Consider the following 20,443-nt stretch of genomic DNA (forward strand, 5'->3'; position numbering starts at 1 on the left):
AGGGCTGCCATTTGTGCTGTGTGTGAGGTGATGTATTGTTATCCTAATTTTACAACTGACGGATTGAGTGGTAGAGTTACAGAACCAGAATATGGCAGTGCTGCACTGCTAATTCACGTCAGTCTGACTCCACTGGCGCTTTTTCCAGTCCCAGCTTGGCTGTGGAAAGGAGTTAAGGAGGGCAAAGAAAGCAGTGGGTGGGAGAATCCAGCTGCTAGGAGTGTTTCTGAGTGAAAACCGGTAGAGAAGTCAAGAGGGGAACAGAAAACTTCCAACTTATCACTTCAGTCTCCTTATGCAGAAACGCTCATTTTTATGGAGATAGGATTTCATGTCATTTTTTAGGATGCTACTAAAATTAAAAAGAGAAAATATATCCAATTTGGAAATTCGTACCCCACAGCAGCAACTTGGCGTCTCAACCCAGCTTCTGTTTTCCCTGACGCCGCGTTCTTCATTACTACCCATTTCCTGACTACCTTTCAAAGGAGCGACGCGCGCGACACTAAGACGCGAAAACCATCCGGGAAGACGGCGCGCTGGCGAAACTCGAGCCGCCGCCTCTGCGCGTGCGCACCGCTCCTCGGCCCCTTCCGCCTCCGCCTCGGAAGCTCCTCCTAGGCGGCCGTCGGAGGCCACGGCAAGGTCTATTCCCTGTAGAGTCGGGTTTTCTCGCCATCTGTTACGGGTCTTCGGCGGCACCCACCGCTCAGCGCCTGCGCAGACTGAGGACCACGGTCACCATGACAGGGACCGCCGGGGCCCCTGGTAAGCGGTGCTCCCCAGGCTTCGGGTCTGGGACTGTGCTCCACACAGTGGGCTTGCAGTGGACGTTTTCTCCGGCCCGCTGCCGGTAGTTGGGGGCCCTTTGAGAGACTCCTCTGGCGGCACTCCTTCCTTGTCTGGATCTCGTGATCCGCGTTCTCTATGTTCTCCCAGAATCAAGCGGCCTAGAGCCTTGGTTCCCGGCGTGGGCGGTAAAGAAAAGCTTTTGGTGTGGCAAAGAATGGCAAGAATATTCTGACATTTTGTAAAGGAGTTTTTTTGTTTGTTTTAAGAGCAGTTTTAGGTTCCTGGGAATATTGAGCGGAAGACACGGTGATTCTCCATATACCCATACCTGACATACGCATAACTTCCCCATATCAGCCTTCCCCACCAGAGTGGTACTTTTGTTACAATTGTGAGCCTACACTGATGCATCGTCATTACCCAAAGTCCATACTTTACATTAGGGTTCACTCTTGGTGGTGTACGGTCTGTGGGTTTAGACAAATGTATAATGAATGACACGTTCCATGGTAGGGTATCATACAAAACAGTTTCACCATCCTAAAAATCCTTTGTGCTCCACCGACTTATCCTTCTCCCCCCAACCCCTGACAAACCACTGATCTTTTTACTGTCTCCATAGTTTTGTCTTTTGCAGAATGTCATGTTGTTGGAATTAAACAGTATGTAGCCTTTTCATATTGGCTCTTTTTCACTTAGTAATATGCGTTTAAGCTTTCCTCGTGTCTTTTCGTGGCTTGAGAGCTCATTCCGTTTTAGAGAGCAATAATATTCTGTTGTCTTGGTGTACCACGGTTTATCCATTTACCTACTGAAGGATATCTTGGTTGCTTACAAGTTTCAACAATTATAAATAAAGCTGCTATAAACATAAGTGTGCAGGTTTTTGTATGGACATAAGTTTTCAACTCCTTTGAGTAAATATCAAGGTGTATGATTGGCGGATTGTATGGTAGGAGTATGTTTAATTTTGTAAGGAACTGCCAAGCTCTCTTTTAAAGTGGCTGTACCATTAGGCTTCCCTGGTGGCGCAGTGGTTGAAAGTCCGCCCGCCAATGCAGGGGACACGGCTTCGTGCCCCGGTCCGGGAGGAGCCCACGTGCCGCGGAGCGGCTGGGCCCGTGAGCCAAGGCCGCTGAGCCTGTGCGTCCGGAGCCTGTGCTCCGCAACGGGAGAGGCCACAACAGTGAGAGGCCTGTGTACCGCAAAAAAAAAAAAAAAGTGGCTGTAGCATTTTGCATTCCCACCCACAATGAATGAGAATTCCTGTTAGTCCACATCCTCACCAGCATTTGATATATCAGTGTTCCGGATTTTGGCCATTTTAATAGGTGTGTAGTTATACCCTGTTGTTTTAATGTGTGTTTTTCTGATGACATGGATGTGGAGCACCTTTTCATATACTTGCCATCCGTCTATCTTCTTTGGTAAAGTGTCTGTTAAGGTCTTTCGTCCATTTTTTAATGGGGTTGTTTTCTTATTGTTGAGTTTTAAGAGTTCTTTATATATTTAGGATAATAGTCCTTTATCATATGTGTCTTTTGCAAATATTTTCTCCCAGTCTGTGGCTTGTCTTTTCATTCTCTTGATGTTACCTTTTGCAGAGCAGAAGTTTTTCATTTGAATGAAGCCTAGCTTATCCATTATTTCTTTCATGGATGGTGCCTTTGGTGTGTATCTAAAAGGTCATTGCTGTGACGTGACCGTAGATACAAAAATCTACAAAGGTCATGTAGATTTTCTCCTATATTATCTTCTAGGAGTTTTATCGTTTTGTATTTTACACTTAGGTCTATGATCCATATTGAGTTAATTTTTGTGAAAGTATGACGTCTGTGTCTAGATTCCTTTTCTGCATGTGAACGTCCAGTTGTTCCAGCACCATTTGTTGAAAAAGCTGTCTTTGTTCCACAGTATTGCCTTTGTTCCTTCATCAAAGATCAGTTAACTCTATTTATGTGGATCTATTTTGGGACTCTCTGTTCTGTTCCATTGATCTATTTGTCTATTCTTTTCACCAAAACCACACTATCTTAATTACTGTAGCTTTATAGTAAGTTTTGATGTTGGGTAGAGTCATCACTTCATTCTTCTTCAATATTATGTTGACTATTCTGGGTTTTTCCCCTCCACATACACTTTAGAATCAGTTAGTTGATATCCACAAAATAACTTGGTGGGATTTTGATTGGGATTGCTTGAATCTATAGATCAAGTTGGGAAGAACTAACATCTTGACAATATTGAGTCTTCCTATCCATGAACATGGACTATCTCTCCATTTATTTAGTTCTTTGATTTCATTTATCAGAGTAGTTGTCCTCATGTTGATCTTGTACATATTTTGTTAGGTTTATACCTAAGTATTTTGGTTTTGTGGGTTTAATGTAAATGGTATTGTGTTTTCATTTCAAATTTCACGTTCATTGCTGGTAAATAGGAAAGCAATTGACTCTTGTGTATTAAACTTGAATCCTTCAACCTTGCTATAATCACTTGTTAATTCCAGGAGTTTTTGTGTTGATTCTTTTGGATTATCTGCATAGACAACCATATCTTTGTGAACAAAGCAGTTCATTTCTTCTTCCCAGTATGTACACCTTTTATTTCTTTTTGTTGTCTTAGTGCATTAGCTGGTACTTCCAGTATAATGTTGAAAAGGAGTGGTGAGGAGGGAGGAGTATTACTTTTTGAGATCTTGGTTGAAATGAAAGGAATGTGACATTTACCTGACCCATAATTTCAGCAGATGAAATAAGGAATAGTTTGAGCAGTCCTATTCCTCTTTGGCAATTGGGTGAGGATGAGGATAGGAGATGTAGACAAAGTGATGTGGCCAAGCATTATTCCAGCTTTTTTTTATGCAGCCTTTAGAAACTGGTAGTTAGTGTGTCTCTGTTGTTTGACCCCAGAGTTAGAGGTGTTTTTTTCTTTCACTTTTTTAAAATTGAAGTATAGTTGATTACGGTGTTGTGCCAATCTTTGCTGCATGGCAAAGTGACTCATTTATACACATATATACATTCTTTTTTTATATTCTTTTCCATTATGGTTTATCCCAGGAGACTGCATATAGTTCCCTGTGCTATGCAGTAGGACCTTGTTGTTTATCCATTCTAAATGTAATAGTTTGCATCTACCAACCCCAAACTCCCAGTCCATCCCTCTCCCTCCCCGCTTCCCCCTTGGCAACCACAAGTCTGATCTCTATGTCTGAGTCTGTTTCTGTTTTGTAGATAGGATCATTTGTGCCATATTTTAGATTCCATGTATAAATGATGTCATATGGTATTTGTCTTTCTTTTTCTGACTTACTTCATTTAGTGTGGTAATCTCTAGTTGCATTCATGTTGCTGCAAATGGCATTATTTCATTCTTTTTTTAAAAAATAAATTTATTTATTTTTAATTTTATTTTATTTTTGGCTGCTCTGGTCTTTGCTGCTGCACACAGGCTTTCTCTAGTTGCGACCAGCAGGGGCCACTCTTTGTTGCAGTGCACGGGCTTCTCAGTGCAGTGGGTTCTCCTGCTGTGGAGCATGGGCTCCAGGCACATGGGCTTCAGTAGTTGTGGTACAAAGGCCCAGTAGATGTGGCTCGCAGGCTCTAGAGCACAGGCTCAGTAGTTGTGGCACATGGGCTTACCTGCTCCACGGCATGTGGGATCTTCCCGGACCAGGGCTCGAACCCATGTCCTGTGCATTGGCAGGCAGATTCTTAACCACTGCGCCACCAGGGAAGCCCTATTTTGTTCTTTTTTATGGCTGGGTAGTATTCCATTGTATACATGTACCACATCTTTATCCATTCGTCTGTCAATGGACATTTAGGTTGTTTCCATGTCTTGGCTATTGTGAATAGTGCTGCTATGAACATAGGTGTGCATGTATCTTTTTGAGTTATAGTTTTGTCTGGGTATATGCCCAGGAGTGGGATTGCTGGATCATGTAGTAATTCTGTTCTTAGTTTTCTGAGGAACCTCCATACTGCTGCACCAACTTATATTCCCACCAACAGTGTAAGAGGGTTCCCTTTTCTCTATACCCTCTCCAGCACTTGTTATCTGTAGACTTTTAATGATGGCCATTCTGACTGGTGTGAGGTGGTACCTCATTGTAGTTTTGATTTGCATTTCTCTAATAATTAGTAGCATTGAGCATCTTTTCATGTAAGTACTGGCAATCTGTATGTCTTCTTTGGAGAAATGTCTATTAACGTCTTCTGCCCATTTTTTGATTGGGTTGTTCATTGTTTTGTTGTTGAGTTGTATGAGCTTTTTGTATATTTTGGATATTAAGCCCTTGTCAGTTGCATCATTTGCAAATATTTTCTCCCATTCCGTGGGTTGTCTTTTCACTTTTTTGTTATGGTTTCCTTTGCTGTGCAAAACAGTTAGAGGGGTTTTAAGCCAGGCAGTTCTACTCCAGAAGGTTACAGTATCTTTTACATAAACATAAGTAGTCACATCAGACAGTTTTGGTAATACATTCTTTTTTCAGTTTAAATTTTTTCCTGATTGTAAACATAATACGTGCTCATTATAGAACATTTATACAGTAAAGTATATTGAAATAGGAAAACAATACATAGTGCCCATATTCAGAGGTACCATTAGTTAACTTTTTGGTATATTTTCTGACAATCCTGACTTTTAAGAAAATATAGGGAATTCCCTGGTGGTCCAGTGATTAGGACTCTGCACTTCACCTGCAGGAAGCCTGGGTTTGATCCCTGGTGGGGGAACTAAGATCCCATAAGCCGTGTGACATGGCCAAAAAAAAAAAAAAACCATATAGTTAAGATTGTAGTATACATGCTACCATATACTGTCTTCTCATTTTTGTTCTTCTCCCACTTTGTTTTTAAACATACAAACTAGTTTTTTAGAGCATTAGTTTTTAGTGGCTTAGAACAACACAAATTTATTATCTTATAATTCAGGCGGCCCGAAGTCTGAAATGGGTCTAGCTAAAAATCAGTGTCAGCATGGCTGCATTCCTTCTAGAGGCTCTAGGGGAGAATCAGTGTCCTTGCCTTTTACTATCCTCTGGAGACTGCTTGAATTCCTTGGCTCATGGTCTCATCCTCCATTTTCAAAGCCAGCAGTTGCTGGTCATGTCTTTCTCACATTGCATCACACCGACACTGACTCTCCTGCCTTCCCTTTCACTGACAAGGATCTTATAAGATGTTTAATGTGATTAAATTAGGCTCACCTGGATAATCCAAGATCAGCGTCAACTGATTAGCAACTTTAATTGCACATGTAACTTTATTTCGCCCTTGCTGTGTAACAACATATTCACAGTTCACAGATTAGGATATAGACATCGTTGTGGGGGGAGGGATCATTATTCTTCCTACTGCAGTACCTATACATACGGTTCTCCACCTTGCTTTTTTCTCGCTTAACATATCTTTGAGATTATTCTATATTACACATATGGATCTGCCTCATTCTTACTAATGGCTGCATTGTGTTCCATTGCATGGATATACCATAATTTATTTAGTGAATTCATTGTTGCTGAATATTTAGGTTATTTTCACTCTTTTGCTGTTACAAGCAATGCTGCAATAAATATCCTTATATCAAATGTGTCATTTCCTACATATTACAAACATATCTGTCAATGGGATAAGTTTATGAAAGTGGAATTTCTGGGCCAAAGGGAGGATGTATTTTTCTTTTTTTTTTTACTTTTTTTTTAACTTTTTAAAAATCTTTATCGAGATATAATTTGTATACCATACAATTCACTCATTTCAGGCATAGAATTCATTGGTTTTTAGTATATTCAGAGCTGTGTAACCATCACCACTATCAATTTCATCACCACAGAAAGATGTAAAAATTAGGGGAGGTCACATATAGGAACTCTCTAGTTTTTGCTCAGTTTTTTCTATAAACCTGAAACTGCTCCCACTAAAAGTCTTAATTTTTAAAAATTACAAGTAATTTTGCCTTTCTCCTGGCCCTATTTTCAGAATAACAGTTTACTTAAAATAGTGATAATACCCTAGATTATAGGTAATTAGAGTCTGAAATTCTGTGTATATGAAAAGATATATACAGTTGTGGCTAAGTGTAAGGTACAGTTTCACCCATTAACTGGGCAAGGAGAACTTTTTGCTTCAAATGTTTTTAATTTCTGGAATTGTGGTATTTTATTATTAATCTGCAAGTTACCCTTATAAAAATTTTGAATCCAGTGTGTTTAGTTGGAAGGTGTCAAGGATACATCTAGCATGTGCTATTAACTAACATTTAGTTTTTTTATGGTAACATGCATGATTACCATTTCTGTGAGATTTTTGGCATATCTCAAAAACTTCATGTTTAACAGCCACATCAATTACATATTTTATCATGAGGATATACTGTGATTTACTTTTTCCCATTGTTGGACATTTCCGTTTTAGCCAGTAGTTACTGTACCTTTTTAAGATGCCTAAGTTAAACATGTAAAAAATGATGGCCATGTATTTTCATCTGAGTCTGAAAGGTCTGTGACTCTCTTGCTTATGCTGAAAAGGGGCATGTGTTTTGTATAGGAGACTGCTTGGATAGTGGATGCTACAGCTAACTGTTTAGTTTCTTTATTCTGTAGCCCAATATGCAGAGTGGTTACTGAGTTCCATGCATGTTACTTAGAAGTTATTTTCATATGCCCCTCCATTCTCTTATCAAATTTTACTTTCTCTCAATGTCTTATCATCAGTTTATGATGGCCATTTTTAGGTTTTTAACTGTTGTTAGGTGGAATTAATAAACAAATAATTAAATGGAAGATATAATCTCATGCATAGGGAATTTGCAGCCATTTGGTAGCCACTTAAATGTTTAAACCAGTGAACAAGAATTGGCGGGGTAAGATTATAGATACCTCTTTCACTGTTTTTCAGTCTTTTATCCTTCTTATATTGCGATATGGCATAATATGGAGTAGAACTGATTCAAGTATTTTAGTCTTGGTTAACTCACATTTTAATGCCTAATTAAGAAAAAAATCTGGTCTGCCAAAAACCAGTCGATAGTTATGGGAATTACATATATTTGTACATGCTAGATAAATCTATAAATACTAACTCAGAATTTACTTAGTCACTCATGTAAGTGTTGTTGACATTTATAATTTGAAGGTGAATATGCTTAAATGTGTAATTTAAGATTCTAAATGGTTAATATAAATATAGAATGGAGCCTCAGGTGGAGAAGACAATTAACTTCTACAAAATTTAGAAGCTTTTTTTAACATAGAATTGGCTTTATATACACTTTACTTATTTATGGGGCCAGGATTGGAGAAGATACCATGTGAAAATTCCTGCTTTAAAATATCTGCTTCTTACCAGTTTTTTTTTTTCTTCCTACATATTTCCTCACAGTTCTGAGGTTCAGACTATCCTATATGTTTACTAATTATTACTTACATCATAAATAGCCTATTTATATATAAATATATATTTTTATACTTGCCACATCTTCATACTTGTTCTTAATTTTTTAAAATCTTATATTTTCCCAGTTTTATTACTTTATTTTTCTCTATCAATATATGCTGTGCCCTTTTTTTATTAAAAAAATTTACCCTATAAAAACTTCTTTTTAATATAAATGCTGTTATTTTAGGATCTTGGAGTGAAAACATACTGGAATATTTTCTCAGAAATAACCAGATCACAACAGAAGATGGCGCCCAGATCATCTGGTATCATGCGGCTAACCACAAGGTGCAAGTGAATGAGGCACTGAGAAGTAAGTCATTAGTTACTTGTATTTACATTAGATTATAGATGAAGTCAACTGTTTTTTAAAAAAATATCTGGTCATATTTGCAGGTGCCAGAGACTTAGATGATTCAAGTGTAAATTCTTGGCTAACATAAACATTTTTGTAAAAGATCTCATTTTATTTACAAAATGAACAAGTTTCCATAATGAAAGAATTTTCTCATTTTCCAGAAGTGATTTACCGTTTCTATGCCTTATTTAAAACTCTCATATGTTATTACATTTGCTTATATATTGTAGTGATTTAGGTAAAATTTTTAAGGTCAGGTTGTATGTCGTACATACATATTTTTGTGTCTTTCACAGTGTACTAAGGAGAAGCTCAATAAATAGTTGTTGGATGAAGTCATTGAATACTAATTTATAATGCCTTGGGCAATATTTATGCCTAGGCTAGAAACCAAGCCTTTTGGTTTACTAGCTCCATCTGTAATCAGATGATTACTGTAGCAGTTTAGTTAGCCTTTTGCTATGAAAAGGCTAACTAAACTGTTGGCTGCAGCAGCTTAGGAGAATGAAAGCAAATCACCAGAGGGATAGGGCACCCCTTGAAGTGCCCTGTTCCAACAGGAAGAATCCCTTGTAACCTTGTGTTTTATTGTAAAAATTTACACATTTTTTGCATCTTAGTTATGTACTGGATAATGTATCTACATATGTATTTCTTTTATTGTAAAGATACTCTTTTAAATTGCTTTTCTTTGTTCCTCAAAGGGAAGAACCTTGTCTTCTAATATCCCTAATACCTAAAACAGTGCCTACCACATAGTAACCAAACAGTGATTATTTAATAAATAAATTTTAGCAAAAGCAATGCTTCAGGAAGATGTTGATTAGTGGCTGCCTGGAGCTGATAGGAATAGGGACTAGAGAGTAAATGCTAATGGGTACAGCGTTTCTTTCTGGGGTGACAGAATTTTTCTGGAATTAGCTGGTGGTGGTGATGGTTGCACAACTTTCTGAATATTTTGCAAACCATTGAATGGTACACTTTATTTTATTTATTTATTTATTTGTTTGCATTGGGTCTTAATTGCTGCACATGAGCTTTCTCTAGTTGCAGACTTTCTCATTATGGTGGCTTCTCTTGTTGCGGATCACGGGCTCTAGGCACGTGGGCCTCAGTAGTTGTGGCTCACGGGCTCTAGAGCACAGGCTCAGTAGTTGTGGCGCACGGGCATAGTTGCTTCGTGGCATGTGGGGTCTTCCCGGACCAGGGCTCGAACCCGTGTCCGCTGCATTGGCAGGCGGATTCTTAACCACTATGCCACCAGGGAAGCCCTGAATGGTACACTTTAAAAGGATGATGTTATAGTATGTGAATTATTTATAAATTTTTTTAAATGGATAAAAGATAGGAATAATACAGCTGTTATGTACAGACAATATGGTTGCATATATAGTAAATCAAAAAGATTCTACAGATAAATGATTATAATTCATAGGTTAATTTAGACAATCTGTCTTTTTTGACAGTATAAAATCAGAACAAAATAAATTTTATTTCTATATAACAACTAAAAATTTGGAAAAAATCTTAAAAATTTACAATTTGTAATAGTAAATGCGGAAGCCTCATCCCTAGAAATAATTTAATTAACTATGGATCATTTACTTTTAGCCAAGTTTTAAAAATGACTTATGGCAAGTCATCTCCAGTTGCTGGAAGTCTGGTGTTGATCTGGGAATTTTTTATAGGTTACTTAGTTTTCAGATAATATCCTCTTTACCTTCTCTTAGGCAACAAGAGCCCCAAGTTTTATAGTTTGGGGATGTTTTTCATCCAGTCCCTTTTCTCAGCTCTGGCTAGTCTTGCAATTTCTTTCTAGTCCAAAGGAAAGAAAACAGATTCCTGGAGACATGTATTTCATTGGTTTATCTTATTTCTCCCAGAATACTTAAATTTAGTACAACTGTTATTAATGAAGCTGTTTCTATTTTGATTAACATGTGATACTGGATTTTCAACAATGTCTATGTTTTAAAAAAACAAAGTACAGGAGGAACAATGTAAGAGTGTCATTTGGTGTTGCATTGTCAACACATCCGACCTCAGAATAGTCAAAATTGTTTAAAAAAGTTATTACATATAATGTAATTTTTTTTGTTATAACATTGCTGCATGTAGATTTTTAAAAAATATATATTAAAAGAAATGCTGGTTAAAAAATTGAAATCATCAAGTCTTTTTGAGAATAAAAAATGTAGTTTTTAAAAAAAGGCTTTGTAACATATTTAGGAAAAGTGTGACTATAGTCATCAACTAAATGTATTAAAAAATATAATAAATTGCTGCATTAGAGCATGTAAACAGTATAGGCAAGATAGATAAGTTTAACTTCATTTCTATAAACATATTTCTTTGAGTTTTGTTTTGAGTGTGAGTAGCAACTATTTGGGATTTTCTTGTGCAGAAAATCAGAAAAAACAAAGCTGTTTTCTACTGTCTGGCTCTTGTCACAAGCTGGGGCTCCTGTGGTTGGAGTGATAATCTTGATGTGCAGACTTCCTCATCTGGCTCTCCCTGAGTTGGGAAATATGGTGACCAGGCAGTCTCCCAAAGGAGAAGCATTCCCTGACCTTCAAAAGGCTTCTGCCCAAGGACCAGGGGTGGGAGAATAGGGAGAGAGGCTGGACAGCTCACAAACATGTCTCCAGGCCAGGCCTCCCTCTCTTCTGTATTAGTCTATCCAACTGCTTAGTTGGTGTTTTCACTTAGAGAGTTCTCATGCATCACAAATTTAAATTATTCAAAATGAAATTCTTAATTATGTCTACTAACCTGTACTTCCTATGATCTTTGCTATCTCAGTAAATGGCACCATAATCCACATAGATTCTTTTGTTTGTTTGTTTGTTTGTTTTTGGCCACACCACGCATCTCGTGGGATCTTAGTTCCTTGGCCAGGGCCCACGGCAGTGAAAGTGCCAAGTCCTGACCACTGGAATGCCAGGGAATTCCCCGTGTATTCTTAAGCCAGAAATCTGGGAATCATCTATTCTATGTTTTCTTTATTTCTTGCATCTGCTCTATTATCCAGACATTATAATTCTATTCCAAAATATATTTTGAATTAGTCCACATCTGTCCATCTCTGTTGTCATCATCCTAGTTCAAGCCACCATGATCTCTTACCCCTACTGCTTAGCTTCCATTCTTATTCTTAAAAGAGACCTTCAGGAACATAATTTACATGGGACCTGAGACTCCTTGTCACTGCCATTTAGTGATTTTTTTTCTATTCATGGGAAATGAATGGAGTTAATAAATAGAGACACTGACTATTACTGTTAAGGAATTCCAAGGCCTATATGCTCCTTTACAACTGCATTGATAGAGAAGATGGAATGCCTACATATATTGTGCTAAGTACCACTTTATTGAGAAGTCATGTTTGCTTAATTTTTATGAAATTAGACAGAAGCTTGACCTATTGCATCTCAAATATAACTCTGTTTAACTTTTTTTGAGAAACTGCAAGCTTTTCTGAAGCAGCGGCACCTTCTTACATTCCCACCAACAGACTGGATGAGGTTTCTAATCTCCCCATGTCCTTGTCAACACTTGTTATTGTCTTTTTCATTATAGTCTTCCTAGTACTTGTGAATTGGTATCTCATTGTAGTTTAGATTTGCATTTCCTTGAAGGTTAATGACGTTGAGCATCTCTTCATACGCTTATTGGAAAATGACTTATATATGCAGCTGGGTAGCTTTTTCAGCCTATTTCCTGCCAATAGAAATTTGAGAGTTCATAGGCTTCTTTTCGTTTTGAACTGTCTCTCTCTTTTTTTTTTTTTCAGGTCCAAGTGGATACAGCTCTATTAAAAATGTACTAGTCTTTCTATATATCAAATTATAAACCATCCCTTTAATCAAAAACCTTATTGCTGGATCTCTTTGGGGTAGGCCTCTCTCTACTTGGTCTGCTAGTTAGGGTGCTATGGGATAACACCCTTAAGATTCTATAATGTTCTTTTGTCTAGCTATGTGGCATCATCTTTCTGAAGTCTTAATAAAGGGTCTTGTAGCTGTATCCTTGGTTTGGTCTTGATCCCGAGGCCGTGGTTTACTAACAGCATCCTGGATTTGACTTTTGACCTGAGGCGTTCTCCTACTTTGAGAATCTCCTGCCAGCTGGAAAGAATGGTTTTATTTTCTAACTCAGCACAAGTCCTGAGTTGGAAATATTTCCTCTCTATGCTGCTTAAAATGTAAATAGTTAATTATTTAACTCAGCTCTTTCTTCCCATTCTTTATCATAGGAGCTAAAAGAAACTCCGTTGGCATTTTCAACATTCTGCCTGGAAACCTCCTTAGCCAAATCCACAAATTGACTAGGCACCCTCTCTATCTTCCACCAGTTGCTACAAGTGCCAACGTGATCAAAAGTTTCACCACTACGTGAAAAGAATTTCCTCACTGCTCTTCTAACTTGCTTTAACAGTGCCTTTCTAGAATCTGCTGGATCCCAAAACCAGTGTCACAGGTTTCAGGTTTTTGTTATGGCAGGGCCCCACTTCCAGGTAGCTATTTCTGTTTGTTTTCTGTTGCTGTGTAATAAACTACCCCCAAAACTTTGTGGCTTAAAATGACAGTGATTTATCATTTTTCATGATTTTGTGGGTCAGCTAGTGGTTCTTCTGTTCCATGTGGTATAGATTGGGAGCACTCATGTTGCTGCATTTGGCTGGGAGCTCAGCTGGGCCTAGAAATTCTAAAATGGCCTCACTCACATGTCAGAGACCTTCATGCTGTCTGTCGGGCAGGAGGTCTTAGTTTTCTTCCATGAGGCTTCTCTCTCTCCATGTGGTTTCTGAGTCTTCAGTAGTCTTACCTGAACTTCTTTACATGGTAGCTGGCTTTCAAGAGGATGAAAGCAGAAGCTGCCAGGCCTTTTAAGGGCTTGGCTTAGAACTGAGAGTTTTACTTCCACTACCTTCCACTGGTCAAAGCAAGTCACAAAACCGGCCCAGACTCAAGGGGAGGAGAAAGAGATGAGGAGAGAGGCACATACATATGGGAGGAATTGTTGTCAGCCATCTTTGGAGTTAGTCTATCAGAGCCTGCTAAGCACACTCACACTAAGTGACTGGTAAAGCTCTTTACCCATTCCAGGGATGTGTGCTTTTAAATAGTAGCCAAGCTTTAGGTCAAGGAACTGAATCTATAACATACAATTTCAAACATAAACATCTGTAGTTTCTAATTTGAGGAGTGAGAAGATAAAAGTACTATTTTTGTTCTCAGAAGAGTCAACAAATACTTATTAAGCCTCCCTTTGTATTCTCACTTTGCCATATACTGGGAAGAAATTAAATATTAGGACAACAGCTTGAGTGTGACCTAGGCAAAGGTATTGCACTCCTCACTGCCTGTTTGCTCACGTGTAACAAATAAGTGCAACATGTAAGGCTTGACATAGTACCTGGCACTTAGTCTTTTACTCAGGAAATTTTATTTTCTTTCCTTCCTTTTATCTTCCTCAAAAGGATACTGAAGGGCTTCCCTGGTGGCACAGTGGTTGAGAGTCCACCTGCCGATGCAGGGGACACGGGTTCGTGCCCCGGTCCGGGAAGATCCCACATGCCGTGGAGCGGCTGGGCCTGTGAGCCATGGCCACTGAGCCTGCGCGTCTGGGGCCTGTGCTCCGCAACGGGAGAGGCCACGACAGTGAGAGGCCCGCGTACCGCAAAAAAAAAAATAAAATAAAAGGATACTGAATATGCCATCTCTTACAGTCCCTATTTTATTAGCATTAATGTAAGTTCTTTTATCTGGACAGGTACTGCTCATATGATAGAGGCTGATGTCATTTTTCCAAGTGCTGGATCAGAACATGGCCAACCAATCATGGCTCATCCTCCTGAAACAAACAGTGATAATACTTTACAGGAATGGCTGGCTGAAGTTATAAAAAGCAATAAAGGCATCAAACTGGATTTTAAGAGGTATTTGTACAAACATGTTCAGTCTCCTAGTTGTTATAGAATAACAATATGGAAAAAAAATCAGTAACTTCATATATCTGTGCCTGACTAAATAACTTTATACTTTATCTAAACTGAAAATGGAATTGCAAGCTAATATGTTTCAGGAATGGACCAAAGACACACTGAGTTGTTTGCTAAAATTGTTTCTTGGGAACCCTTTAAGGCTAAAATTAAGTTAATTTTTATATAGGAAGTTATCCTAAGTGACCATTGTAATAGTAGAACGGTAAATTTAAAATACCACTTTCATTAAAAAGTAGTTCGAGAGAGAGATTTGGCAGTAGTTGGGGTAGTTAGTGCGTTTCCTACTTGATTTGTGTTATTATATTTTTGGAAGGGGAATTATCTAGAATTCTTTAATAATTGAAAAGTTTCTTTAAAATAATATTTTGGAAACATTGATAATGAAGAGAGCAAGATTAAGTGTTGTTTCCTTCCCTGTGGCTATCACGGAAAATTTTACTTCTGTGGTATTTTCGCAGCATAAAAATTAGAGGGAAAGCCAGGAATTTATTGTGACACCATAAAAGCTCACCATAAGGCCCATGAAGGCAACTGCTATGAAAATCTAGGATGTGTGGTAATCCTGCCTTATCTTTGAACAATATTTTTAAATTAAATTATCTCAAGAAATTAATAAGGATTTGGAGCTCTTACTCACAGGGTTTTTAAGATTACTCTAATCAGCTGTTGCGGGCCTGAGTGTACCAGTCAACCTCTTTACACTGTTGGTGAATGAAAGCTGTTTCAAGATCTTAAAGCTTTTAGAGGAGTGAACGGTCCAACTCCATTTTCTTGACAAAGAAACTTAGTCCTAGAGAGGTTAAGTGACAATAGCTAAGCTTGAGAGCTGAGCTAGGACCAGATCCCAGGTTTCCTGGAGCCAGTCCGGTGTTCTCTGTACTGTGAAATAAAGCATTTAATCATTAGTGCTTGGTGAGCTGAATTTTAGAGCTCCTTGTCTTTCCATGTGCTCAGTTTTTTTTTTTTTTTTTGATGTTTACTATTGCCCGTAGACTTGCTCTCTGTAATATATTCTTTTTTTAAAAAAATTTATTTATTTTATTTATTTTTGACTGTGTTGGGCCTTTGTTGCTGCACACATACTTTCTCTAGTTGTGGCGAGCAGGGGCCACTCTTCCTGCAGTGCATGGGCTTCTCATTGCGGTGGCTTCTCTTGTTGCAGAGCATTGGCTCTAGGTACTCGGGCTTCAGTAGTTGCAGCACGTGGGCTCAATAGTTGTGGTGCATGGGCTTAGTTGCTCCACGGCATGTGGGATCTTCCTGGACCAGGGCTCAAACCCATGTCCCCTGCATTGGCAGATGGATTCCCAACCACTGCGCCACCAGCGAAGCCCCTGTAATATATTCTTTGGCTCCTCACCAGTCAGACCAGCTCCTTCATTCCTAAATGCTAGCAGCTACCACTGAAAGGCTGTGCCATTAAAAAAGAGTTTTGGTCATAACATATTTGAAGGGGAATGAATTTAACTAACAATTATATAAGCACTTACTGTGTGTCAGACACTGTTCTAAGAGCATTAAATGTGTAAATTCATTTAGTCTTCATAACAATCCTAAGAAGTAGGTTATTCCTATTCTCATTTTCCAGATGAAGGAACAGAGGCAGAGAGGGGTAAGTAGCCTGCTTGTGGTCATGTAATTGGTAGGAGAGCTGCCAGCCTGGCTGAAGAGTTCACATTCTGAACCGGAACTCTGCACTACGTCTGTAAGAGTAGCTGAATGACCTAATAGTAAAATTTTAATAGTTCTTGTTTTGTGCCTCTGAGTTATTTTGTTTGTATACACACAATAACTAAGTAATACACGATGATTTAAAATTTTTATCTGGAATTTTACCTTAGAATGTAATTTTAAATGGTTTATTATCATTTTAAGTATGATTTTTATTTTGTTAGCCCCAATTTCTAAACGAAGTTAATAGGAAAATAGGTACTGAGAAGTTTGACTTACCAAGTAACTTTTTAGAAAAAAAAATCTATCCTATAAGAGCTAAGTTTATATCTTCCCTGGAATTTCCTAAATAAGTACTACCAAAAAGAAATTTTAGGTAGTATACTGATCAGGACCCTCCTCTTCAAATGATCATTTTGGCAAACCTTTTGTCAGTTCTTTATGGGAAACTTAATACTAATACATGTAAGGATTGAGAATGATATCCACGGATATTTTAAATTAGAATTACATGGAATTTATAGATTAGTTGGGAACGAAGTGTAATTTTGCAATATTTATAATATTGAGTCTTCCAGGCTAGGAACATAGTATGTTATTCTTCGTAGTAAGCATTGTATCTTGCTCTTGGGCAAAGTTCATCCTCAGTCTTTTTTTTTTTTCCCAAAAATGTTATGGCTTTTCCTCCATATGTACTCTTCCAGAGGAATTTTATTAATTATTTTGTAAAGCTCCAGAAAATTAAAACTACAACAAAAAGTTGATTTCTTCTTAGTAAAGTTTTGTGGTTTTCTTAATATAGGTTTTGTTTTTCTTATTTAAGTTTCTGGTAAGGGAAAATGACATTACTATAGTCTATATTAGTGATAATTAAAATATTTACATATAAAACAGAATATGTACATTAAATTCTTATTTCATTATGTTCTGTGTCTTAGCTCTGTATGTCTAACTGTGCAGTGTTTTGCATGTAGTAGACACTTAATACATGCTGGTGGAATTTCAGTTTGGGAGAGAACATGCTGAGACTAGATATTATCAGATGGCGAACCATTGTTAAACAGCCTGATGTCAGCTTACTAAATTGAGAAAGCATAAGAAGCTTCCTCCTAAACGTAAACTGGAAATTAGTGTTTAATCCAACCTCCACAGACACCAGATTTCTTAAGAAATAAGAACACTTTCTGGAAAAGGAGAGGAGACATGCGTGGATTAGTTCAAGGTTACCTCCCACTCCACCCATGAAGAGCAGAGCCCCGCAGGGACTTGGCTGCTGCTGTGGGACTTGCAGTCAAACAAGCTTTAGAGTAATAGATACAAGTTGTTTGCTACTAAAAATGGGGGAATTTTGTAGGAAGTACAGCTGGCCAGATCTCAGAATTGTGGTTTTTAACACGGCATTGATACCATTCAAGGCAGAAAGCATTTGAGACAGAGAAATGACAGCATCTAAACTAGAGTCTGTAAGGTCTAGCATTAGAGTTTATCAATCCACTAAAATCTAGGGCCTCCATTTCAGGGGCATAAGAGTGAGAAAAAAAGCAGTTTATTACATGGGAGCAGAGTGAAAGAGGGGCTGGTTTCCTCTGGTTTTAGTGAACAGTATCCTTGCTCACTAATAAATATGACCCTATAAATAATGAAGTTATCAGTTTCTGCTCTTAAAGTAGGAGGCCCAAAAGGAGTGAGGTGAAGAGTGGTAGAAGCATAGGCAGAAGGACTCCAATCCATTAAGAAGAAAAATGGAAAGGTGAGGAAAGGTGCTGAATGTTCTCGCTTCCAGTATCCGTCTCCCAGATTCTTAGCCTCCCATCGCTGTATTCACTAAAAGCTAATTTTCTTAGAAATGAACATAGGCCTTAAAGGTTCACAAGACATTCAGAATTATAAGTAGCGTAGCTTTCCAATAAAGTTTGTGTGTGTATTTTTAATCAGTAAAAATTATGTAGGCTGATTAAAATCTTATTGTTTCAAGATATATGTGTCCGTTAGAAAAGATGTAGGGAAGTAAAAAGACTGAAGCTGCTTTTTAGTTTAAAAGTAACTAAAATATAGTTGTCTCTTGTTTCCAGGAAAGGTGTTTACAATAAAGGAAAAAATGAAGTTTATAAAAGCTTTAAGGAAATGTTATAATTTTACACTTGGCAATCATTTTTAGAAATGTGTTTATGTGTCCAGACTCACACAAGTATGCATGAAGGAAAAGAAGCCCTTTTCTCCAAGGTCATGAGCCAGTATTAGAGACGTGGGGCCTGAGTGCACTTTGGGTATTTTCATAAACTTGAATTTGCAGGTTATGAGTGTATTTAATTTTTAAATCTTATTTATACATTCTCTGATGAGTGAATGTTTGTGTCTTTTCATAAATTGTTTTTATACTGAGTGATCCTAATACAGAGTTTTGAAACCTCTGTCTACATGTAGTGTCATTATTCATACATTTATAGACCCTTTTAGGTACCTTCATGAATAGTAAGTATAAATCAACATTTTAAGATATGGCACATGTTAGCTTTCCCCTCTAGTGCTATCTGCTCTGTGATTTTGTTTAATTCAGGCATTATGGTATTATACTTTTATTATGAATTTGACAATGTTAAAGCCAGCAGTCTAAAAGAACTTTTTACTTTTACTTTAGGAATATATCTCATTGACAACAAATTGTTTTTAGTCTGGCAGCTGTAGAACCATCCATGATGCTCTTGGAAAATGTGAAGAGGCATCTGAAGCGTCCAGTATGGATTAATGCTGATATTCTTCCTGGTCCAAATGGAAATAGCAGAGTAGTGGATGCAAAACCTTTTATAGACACTGTGACATCCTTCTTTCCAGATGTGACATTTTCCCTAGGTTGGACAACAGGATGGCATCCTGAGAAAGTCAATGAAGGTGATAATTTTCTAAATGTATTCCTTTTTGGTCAAATTAAAATATACTCAAATATAAAAATAATACCTTTAATACAAAACCAAAAACACATTCTGCAAAATCTAAGAGCCTAATGGAGAAAAAGGTCTGGCCCTAAAGGTGTGTGTATGACTCTTCCTTCTGTTATTTCAGATAGATACTCATTCATAGGTGACATTCTGTCACCAAGCTTCCATGGAAAATGTTTATTTGCAAAGTCTAGAATAACCAAAGCTGCCTCTTTACATACACAAACGAATCCTGAATTGGTCTCTTTGAACTTGTATTCTATACTCTTTTCTTCTTTCCTTTTACTTTGGAGCAAACTCCCTATGTCAGACGAAAAATAGAGAAGTGGTAATTAAAACTTTTCAAGTAATGTGAGGTCAGAAGTCGGTGGGTGTACAGATGAACAGCATAAATTCTGTTCCCTGGACATTAGAAGGAGCTCCAAATGTAGGCTGCTGGAACCTTGGTGCCCTTAAGCTCTCTTTGGCTAGACAGGGGGTATGTGAGGCCATGAGACTCTCCTCTAGGCTGGATTTCTTCTTTCCCTTTATGTACTCTTACAGATGGACCTGATATTCAGCTTCTTTCTCCTGGCTGAAACTTATTACGCTATTTGGATTCATCTTTCTATTTATTCATACATTCCTAGGTAGTGATTTTCCAGTAAACAGCCATTAAGCAAACAGATGCTCTGGGACACCTGAACACATGGTAAAAATAATTAACCAAGAAGTTATTTAGAGCCAGTGGAGATGTTAGCCTTTATCTTGTGTTCAGGGCATTCTTTTTACTTATTTGCTACTATTGTTTTTAGATGTAAAGTTTTAAAATCTAACATGAGATTAGAGTAACTGGTGAGTAGTGACATTTAGTTTATAACCCTCTGGACCAACAACTGATATGATTGAGAAAAAAATAATATGCTTTAAATTTGTTCTATTTTAATTTTCTAATCATTTTAATTTTTATTAGTTTCAGTAAAGAATATAGCATATAATTCAGAGTGTTTAAAGAAGGTAAACTAGAAACAATTTAATAGCCTCCATACTGATTCTAATCTTTTAGTCACGGTTTAGTCTAACTCTGGCTTTAATCTCAGGCTTGAGCCCAGTTAAACCATATCTGGGTCTTTTGTTTGTGTTGAATGTTTCCAGGCTGCTTTTCCTCCACTGGCCTCTGGTCGTTACCAACATGTGTTTTATCCTCCCTTACTTCTTCTGCTACAAAATTTAGAAAAGAGAGTTTATAAGTTTT

The 20,443-nt window shown here is 37.7% G+C and overlaps 1 protein-coding gene across 1 annotated transcript in view; it reads left to right on the plus strand.

Annotated features, from left to right (window-relative positions):
- Positions 1–581: 581 nt before the first annotated feature.
- The window catches only part of FAM151B (family with sequence similarity 151 member B), a 33,236-nt gene continuing 13,374 nt past the window's right edge, over positions 582–20,443 (plus strand). The window contains exons 1-4 of the mRNA XM_067731130.1: positions 582–768; positions 8,425–8,550; positions 14,371–14,536; positions 18,945–19,162. Coding sequence (XP_067587231.1) covers positions 744–768; positions 8,425–8,550; positions 14,371–14,536; positions 18,945–19,162 — 535 coding nt within the window. The 5' untranslated portion in view covers positions 582–743. The remainder of the gene's footprint in view (positions 769–8,424; positions 8,551–14,370; positions 14,537–18,944; positions 19,163–20,443) is intronic.

The sequence above is a fragment of the Pseudorca crassidens genome, chromosome 3 (genome assembly GCF_039906515.1).
Source record: "Pseudorca crassidens isolate mPseCra1 chromosome 3, mPseCra1.hap1, whole genome shotgun sequence".
Taxonomy (NCBI): Eukaryota; Metazoa; Chordata; class Mammalia; order Artiodactyla; family Delphinidae; genus Pseudorca; species Pseudorca crassidens.